The following is an 8,546-nucleotide window of genomic DNA, read 5'->3' as shown; positions in this document are numbered from 1 at the left end:
AGCAAATCTCATGATTGGAACATATATAAAGGAAAGTTGCAGTTATTTATGTTATTAGAATTTCTTATATTTTTCATATCTATTCATAATTTTTCAAATCTTTATATCTATTAAATTACAGATCTATCATTTCTGTTGCATATTTATCCTACTATTATTGTAGATTTCTATAATATAAATCAAATTATGTTGGAAAATTTCCAGCAATTTCATTGATTCATTTATTATAAAAAAAAAAATGTAGTTCTAATCAAAATTCTTCATGTTAATTAGCTATTGGTGTTTCTTATTGATGGAATGTAGGGATAGGATACTATTTTTCTATCATAGTCCCTATGTATACCGTTTGTTCTTTCCTTGATTACCTTCAAGTTTTAATGTTCTAATTATTCGAATTGGTAACTTTAGTACATATCTAAATTATAAGGGATAATTTCAGAAACCTCCCTTGAGGTCTCTAACAATTTCAGGAATCTCACCTTAGGTTTCAAAAATTACACTCACCTCCCCTACTTTCACTATTTATGCTTCAAAATAGGCCCAATGGGTTACCAATTTCTTCAAATATCCTAAACTACCCTTTTGTCAAAAAGATAAAAAGGAAAAATAAAAGAGCTTTGTTGATTGCCTTTCTTCCAACACCAAAGGCAACAAACTCTTTCTACCAAAAATAAAAGTTTGGAAAAAAATTCAACTATGATGATTGCCTTCTTCCAAGCAACTTCACCACAAAAGCCAAGCAAACACCCCAATTTAAATCAAAATAAATTCTAATAATTCGAGCACTTAAAATACTATAACCTAATTTATGTCCAGTGGCCCCAACCCCTACATTTACTACACAAGTCAATTAAATCCGTCACTTAGTGCTAAACTGGATAAAACTCAACCTCAAAATTTTACCCAAAACTAACACTTCATCAACAATTAGTAGCACAGATCTTTCGTCTTTTTCTTTTTGCAGCCTCCTATTTCTTTTCTACCACCCATTTCTAAAGCCCATCCATCCCTCAAATTCTTGACTTTTGACATCACTAAGTTTTATCACCCATAATTAACCAAAATTGGATAAAATAAATAGATGCAGAAAAATCAAACCCAATACACTTAGAATTAAAAGGATAAAAACAATGAACCTAATCATATTTACAAAAAAGAGATGAGAATAGAGATAAAAGGAGAGGAAGAAGAAGAAGAAAAAGAAGGGAAGGAGGGGGATAAATAAGGGCAAGGGATAATAGATAGAATTTGGTGGTGAATTGGAGGAAGAATATTAGACAGTGAAGAATGGGTGGTAGGAATTTAGCAAAAAAGGAAATGGAAGAAAGACTAAGTTAGAAAGGAGCAAGCGTGAGAGAGAGAAAGAGAGATAGAATAAGTCAATTTTAGTTTTTCTTGAAATTTTTGAAATTTTTCAAAAAAAAAAGTCATTAAGTATCCTATATAGGGGTAGTAGAGTACTTTTGCTGCAATAGGGGAGGTATGTGTAATTTTGAAATATTAAGGGGAGCTTTGTGAAATTGTTAGAAACCTCAGGGGAGGTTTCTAAAATTATCCCAAATTGTATTTCAAAAGTTGAAAGTGCATCGTGGAAAATTCGATGTCCTGGACAATACTTTTGCTTCTTGAATGGCAGTAACCTTCAGCCATACCTGAATGAAAATTGATAGGAATAATCTTCAATTAGAATTGGAAACCGGATTCAACAGTAGACGGCATTTTACAAAGAAAAAAGTGTCAATGTACTTGAACAATTAAACCATAGAATAGTAAAACAGTTTAAAAAAAAACCACGAATTGGAATAAAATACACTAATTTCTCACAAAAGTATACCTAAAAATATATGAATTAATCTTCTATATACTGACAATGTATACACTTTCACTATTGGATGCAGAATATATATTCGAATTTGAATTTAAAATTCAAATTTTGCATATATATCCTGTATTTAATCGTGATAGTGTACACATTATCAGTGTGCATAAAATTTACTCAAAAGATACTATGCTCACCCAAAACAATAAAAAGTTAAAAGAATTTTCTGTAATACATATAACCATACAACAATTCTATCAAGATAAACTAACTAGGAAGGTACTTGATGAATCATTTGCATGCCTAATCCTGGAGCTGCCTAGAGGAGATATTGAGGTTCATGGAGCAATTCACGTTGGTGGGTTTATTCTTCTTGAACATCAGCATTAGTGTCACTCTTCCTTTCAATGCGCGGCTGGTCAAAGGGATCCAAGCGTGTTGACTCAATTCATTTCCGAGTACATTCCCTGGTACATTGGCAGATGACAAATCTACCAGAACAGTGAATTTTTTGGATTGATCTGAAATTAGAATTTCCCCTAGGAACCACGGCTTCTCCTACCTTATAATCCTGATAGAAGAATTCAATGGTGCTATCTTGGTACTTGTAGCGACCAAAGTTTGCATTCTTGACGGAAACTTCTGCATTCATTGTTGTATTGAAAGGAAGCATTTGTGACCAATGTTGCAACCTGGAAATTCTCAAATGTTGCTGACCTCACTCGAAATTTAGGGGTCCTGACCTTCATCACAACGACGGCAAAGACCAGCATAACATCGGTTTGAAATACAGCGAAGGCTGCAACATATGCAAAACATTTCATTCGTTTCTTGCGACGTTCTTCATCAAACGCTTTTTGTCCACCATTCTGTACCATTTTGACTTTTTTGTTTAAACAAGATTTTTTATTTGATTGGGCTGCTGACATATATGAAGATGAAGAAAGATTTTGTGGTGTTGGAAATGTTCAGGCAGCCTCCATTTTGATTCCATTGGCTTCCAAATCATGTCAATTTGTGAATAGATCACATCTGCAATAGTTATATATCTGCTTATGAATATGATGAAGGGTAATGTAAAGACTTCATAATCGTAAAAGACCAAGAACCCATGAGAGAAGTTCTGCAAAGCTACTCCTAAGTTTGAGATTTTTGCATTCGATAATTATAGCTTCCATATACAACTCATATCTGCTAAGCTCTATCAAAGGCAAAGTTGAGCAAATTCCCTAAGAACTTTTAAGTACACTTAACCATCAGCTCATTGTCGATTGTGATAGATGGATTTTTGCTCAGAGGGATTACGTTCAGAATAATGTATTGAAGATGACAACGAACTCTCTGTTTGAATACACAGTATAATTCGACATGTTCATGGTTAAGTTGCAAAAAGCTTAACCGTTGCCATTAAAGAATAGTTCCAAACACTTTTTATTGTAAATCATTTGTAGTTCAAAGCCAAGTTATTCATCTTTGGTGGCCACAGTATCATGAAGAGGTCAATTCCGCCCTGAAAGAATGCTTCTCACTTCATTTGCGAGATCAATGACATGTCTATCTTCACATCCTATCATATGGCAAACAATAAGAACAATTTGTAGAAAATAGAGTTTACAGAGGATCAACTAGTCTTCTTGACATAGGCAAAACACAAAAATAGGAAACAAAACTAGAAATGGTCAGAAAGGAAGCAGCAGCAAGGAGACAGGTTTTATTTTATTTTATTTTTAACAAGTAAAATCAACTTTACCCCTAAAACAGAATCATCATATACAAAATGTTTCTACTGACATTTGAAGTTCGACCAAAAAGCATCCAAGAGTCAATGCAAATTGTCTGTCTATCCAAAGACAACATGTAAAACAAACTACAGTGTGCTCTAATACATGAATGTTTCTTTAAGCCCTGAAAATCCATCCAATCCCTCTCATTCCATGATAACCAAAACACACTTCCCAGGCAGTCCCAATCCATGGAGAGCATGTGCTTTTCTACAGGTGAGTAAAGATGAAGACTAAAAAGGAGAATAAGTTCCGTGGTAGTTTGAAGTAAAAGCATGTTACCTAAAAGAGTAAGTGCCTTTTCAAGCTGGAAAAGGTAGTCTCTGTTAGGTCCAGAGGGGCCTTCAGCACGAACAATTTGACTGTACAAAAGCAACAATATATTAGGAGGCATTGATTCCAAAACTCAAAACCAAGTGCCAATCTCATGCAATATCCAAGAGCAGATAAAAATTATAGAGGCTATTCTAGAAGCAATAAACATGAATATTTAACATATAAAACAGAGTCTGGGTATAAGAAACATGCCAAATGCCTTCTAGATATTGGCCTTTAAACAATCCATCGAAATTTCCAAGAACAGTGTATTCACTCAACCCTCCTAGAATCCCTTATCGATGATAAATTTTAGGATCTGGAAGGCTGGAAAATAATAGCTGCAACACTCCATGAAGAACAGGATCATTTTCTAACTAAAATGATTTATAAGGACAAAGCAAGAATGAGGAATGAGAAGGGTGAGAATCAAGCCCATTTCTAGGATGAGGATCAATGGCCATAAATCACTGGGCTTTAACCAAATTCCCTCAAATAGAAGAGCTTCTAACCTTAGATTTTTTAATGTGTGTCAGTCTAATTAAGTTTGGCAGCATATAGAAGTCCTTCATACCCGTAAATGTTTGAATTACCGGTCAATGTCTAAATATAACATACTAGCAGTAACAAAGCAACTAGCAGAGCTTAATGCTTAAGCAGACAACCCAAAATGCAGGAAAAATGAGGAACAGATGTACTTTGCAATTTCCTGAAGGGATGCAGGCCCAAGGTAATTCCTGTTGAGCTTCTGGTCAGCTGATGCAATATATCTAAGCATAAGTAGTGATAGTGTCAGTTTTGTCCCGATCATCTTTAACTAAAAAAATGTAGCAATCATGAAATTCTGAGAGGGTTTCTGCAACTTACATCAATACACCAGACACTGCTGGGACAGTGGCAGCCCGATCCTATTACAAATTTGGAGAGAAAAAAAGATAAACCACATCACTTATTCAGAGGCGTAGTCAGTTACTAAAGTAGCAAATGCTTAAAGTAACAAAAAATCAGTACTATCATCATTAAGAAACTAGACTTACAGAAAATATATCAACATGCGCTTTTTGGTCATATTGCTTTTCCCTCACTTCAAGATACTGAAAGTCAGGTGATCAAACACATTCAGTGCGATATAAAAGTTAAGGGAAGCCAGAAATTACTGATGTACGTCTGGTCAAGTAATAGATGATCAAAAATTGGTTCTTTAAAGTTAAGCATAAGCCAGCAAAACTATTATGAATGAAATATAAAACAATAAATAGCTAACTTTAGTTGGCTCTTCATTTTGAACGGACCTAATCAAACATGATCAAAGCAAAGTGGTTGTCAATTACCAAAAGCACTTCAACTCCAAAACGGAGGAATTGTCAAGCCCAACAATCTTTCTCATTGTCAATTTATTACCGCAGCATTATTGATTCCAACTGAGAAAAATTTGTCCCAGTCTTCTTTAGAGGTTACAGCTAAAATAAGAGGATAGAGCTAGATTCCCTTCACATACTAAGTTGCTTAAGTAAAAGAAAAGAATGCACAACGCACATTTAAGACAAATCACCTAAAGAAATGTCAGTTTTTGGTTATCAAGCTAAAAGGAAAAGGTTTAGCAACAGTTATTTGGTGTTGACTTTGTGAAGAGGAGACAACTATGGAAGTCAGTCCCATAAATGCTGATGCACATTTACGTTCTCCATAACCATGGTTCAAGAGATAGCTGCAGCAATAGCAAATTGACATTTGGCAAAAAGGATAACAAGCAATAGAGGAAATTGGGTGCTTTGTTTATACACTCCTGAACAAGTAAACTTCCATAGATCTCTTCCTAGGTTCAGCTAATCATCAGTACACTCCTCACTCTTTATAGAATTTCAAATGCCATTGAAAAATAAAATAACAGGATCTGGTTAACTCTGTCAAGTTATGATTTCCAAACTAGTTCTAAACTTCAATGTATTATGCATGAAGGAGGAATTACGGAGAAAAAACACCCACAGATAAGCTCGGAGATTCTAAAGATGCTTAATAGATACAAATGTACAGAGGATAAGTCTGCCAAAAAAGATGTGCTGAGATCATTTAGCCACTTGCAAAAAAAAAAGAAGTTTTTAACAACCTGAACTATGTCAGGTTGAGTTAGGTTGGGGTTGAGTGAGCAGAAGAGAATTTATGTTCCATGAGGGAACAAAGACACAAAGAGAAAAAAAATATTTAGATTGTGAAGCAGATAAAGTTCATCTGCCCTCCATTCACTGTTTTAGATGATGACAAAAGTAACTTTTAGATCAGGCTACTGCATGTTAGGAAATTCTAAAAATGGTGGGCTTGAAGAACAAGAAGTATGCCCTTAAAAAAAAAAGCACCAGACAGCTTGGGGCAAGCTCTTCAAATGACATATTTCTGACTATGCAAATGCTTAAGATAATTAAATTAGTTGGAAATAGAAGCAGCCTTCGTAGTCCAGGCACAAATTAAGAAGTTTTAGCTCTATCCTGAGGAATTAAAATTTGTAAAGGTACTTGATCAATACAGCCCAAGACTATATTCAACAATTTGGATAAGTCGAAAATAAAATGTGAACCGCTAAAATTGGATCTAAGGCACTCCAGAAAAATCAAACAACCAATTTTAGCAATAACAAAAGCCCCCCCAATCCTGAAACAGATAGGATGTTGATTCTTCTCTGCTATTAATCAAGTTAGCCTTAAGTTTTGACTGCTAACTCAACACAACAACCAGGAACTCTGCAAAGGTTTAACTCTTCTCTGAAAGTTGAAGGTTTAATGAAGATCTCCATAAAGAAATTAGATTGATGTCAGGTAGCTTTCTCACATTTAACTCAAAGGCCTACCTGTCGAGCTGTCAACCCAAACTTACAGGTAGGAATACAAATCAATACACCCTAAACATCAAGTCTGAGGCATATTACTGATTAAAGTAACCAAAATTTGAGATGAATACAACATGGACCCCTTTTCCTCCAACAAGACAGTGTAAAGAACAGTAAATGCCAAAAATTGATACTTACTAATGTAACATGCATACGATAAAGTATAAAAAAACATACCGTCAGTGCTTCTTCTTGATCTTCCTTCCGGATTATCTTGTATGCAACACCCCACTAACCTCGCATGATCAACATCATTAACATTATAAATGAGACTGGATCCCCTGTGGCCTGTTCTCATATTACATTTACCACAATTCTACTTCTATAATCAATTTTTACCAATTAACAGTAATGAAATACTCACTTTTTATCAGTTAACCACTCTATTCTACTACTTCTTACTCTGTCTCTGTAATATTGACAAAAAAACCACAAATCAACTTTTCTCCAGATCCAAAATACTGTAATGCAACTTCATATGAAACCTGAAAGGAGTGGCACTACCCTTAACTTTTTTGGCCATGCAAATTCACAAGAAATACTCTATTCTTGATTGAATTCACAATCACTCTAGTCACATCGAGTTCTTATAAAAATAAAAAATAGGGATATCATTATCTTCTTTTACATAAGAAGAAAAATCAACCAAACATGCCAACAACAATTCCCAAATGATAATTTTACCATAGAATCAGAGAATTTTACACAAGACAAGAGGTAATTAATACAAATTAACACTTTAACATTATTAGGCAACAAGAAAAAGAGAATCTTGAAAGAAGAAGTACTCACACAAACCTCCCCTTCAGCAGGCTCCAATGTGACAGTTCTACCTGGGAAGTCTGGAGTGCCCCTGTGATCAGTACTCCCTGCAAGAAAATCAAAACCCATCACAAAATTGATCAAAATGCACCCTTTAAAAAAAAAAGTGTGTGGAAAAACGGTTGCCTTGGTAGAAGACCCGACGATAGCCTTTGATGAAGCCCACAAGGCGATCATCATAGTGGAAGCCAGTTTTCCAAATTAAAGAACCGTAGCCAAAAACCCACATCGCCATGAGTTTTTGGGTTATAATGCGATTAACGAAATGAGATTGAGAAAGCCACTCTCTGTAAAAAGTGAGAGAGGCTGCAGAAAAGAAGAGAGGACAAATGGCCGGTTGGTAGGGGAGATATAGCCAAAACGTGCGTACAACTAACAGTAGCGTCTTTGGACGGGAAAATTGCACATTTAGAACTTCAACTTTTTCCCAATAACAGATGTAGATTGTAAACTTTTTTTCTTAGCCATTCTAATATTTTTTGGTAAAATTCAGCTATATGCAAATTTTTTCGTGGAGTAGCATAGGGCAATTTTGAAAACCAACCATGTTCCTCAATTTAAATTAACTAATCAAAGGGATTAGAGGCACAACTAATGTCCAAGGAGTTCAGTGTTTGGATCAATTTTGTTTTGTAATGCATTCGTGATGAAAGAACATCACATGTACAAGGTAAAAAAAAGTGTAATATTTTTTTAAACCTTTAGATGTGTTAATTCCTATAATTGATGCACATGTGCCCACATGCTTGTGCACGTGTACTCGTCAGACAAATTATGCATTTAAAAGAGAAAAAACACCAGCTTGTGATGGTAGGAGTTTGTCTTGAACTCCTACTAGTTTGTTGATTAGAAGAATAGAATACACAAGGAAAGATATCAAAACCTTGCATATGTAACATGTATTGGGTCTAATCTCATGTTACCTTTA

At 34.8% G+C, this 8,546-nt stretch overlaps 1 protein-coding gene across 8 annotated transcripts; it reads right to left on the bottom strand.

Annotated features, from left to right (window-relative positions):
* Positions 1 to 2,940: 2,940 nt before the first annotated feature.
* LOC113712937 (gamma-glutamylcyclotransferase 2-3) lies at positions 2,941 to 7,966 on the bottom strand. 8 transcript variants are annotated; one of them, XM_027236578.2, is made up of 8 exons: positions 7,745 to 7,954; positions 7,589 to 7,665; positions 6,935 to 7,027; positions 4,953 to 5,009; positions 4,783 to 4,823; positions 4,614 to 4,685; positions 3,883 to 3,962; positions 2,941 to 3,386 (listed from the first exon to the last, which is right to left on the bottom strand). In XM_027236578.2, exons 1-8 carry the CDS (start codon positions 7,851 to 7,853, stop codon positions 3,319 to 3,321), a joined length of 597 nt encoding a protein of 198 aa, XP_027092379.2. In that variant the 5' UTR covers positions 7,854 to 7,954; the 3' UTR covers positions 2,941 to 3,318. The 8 variants fall into 8 exon arrangements, with proteins under 8 accessions (XP_027092379.2, XP_071923994.1, XP_027092382.2 ...); XM_072067893.1 differs by having other exon boundaries at positions 6,974 to 7,027; positions 7,745 to 7,953; XM_027236575.2 differs by having other exon boundaries at positions 3,292 to 3,810; positions 7,745 to 7,966.
* Between the last annotated feature and the right edge of the window lie 580 nt (positions 7,967 to 8,546).

This window comes from Coffea arabica, chromosome 10e (genome assembly GCF_036785885.1).
Source record: "Coffea arabica cultivar ET-39 chromosome 10e, Coffea Arabica ET-39 HiFi, whole genome shotgun sequence".
Taxonomy (NCBI): Eukaryota; Viridiplantae; Streptophyta; class Magnoliopsida; order Gentianales; family Rubiaceae; genus Coffea; species Coffea arabica.
The sequence above is the reverse complement of the archived record's forward strand: the minus strand, read 5'-3'. Positions and strand labels throughout refer to the sequence as shown.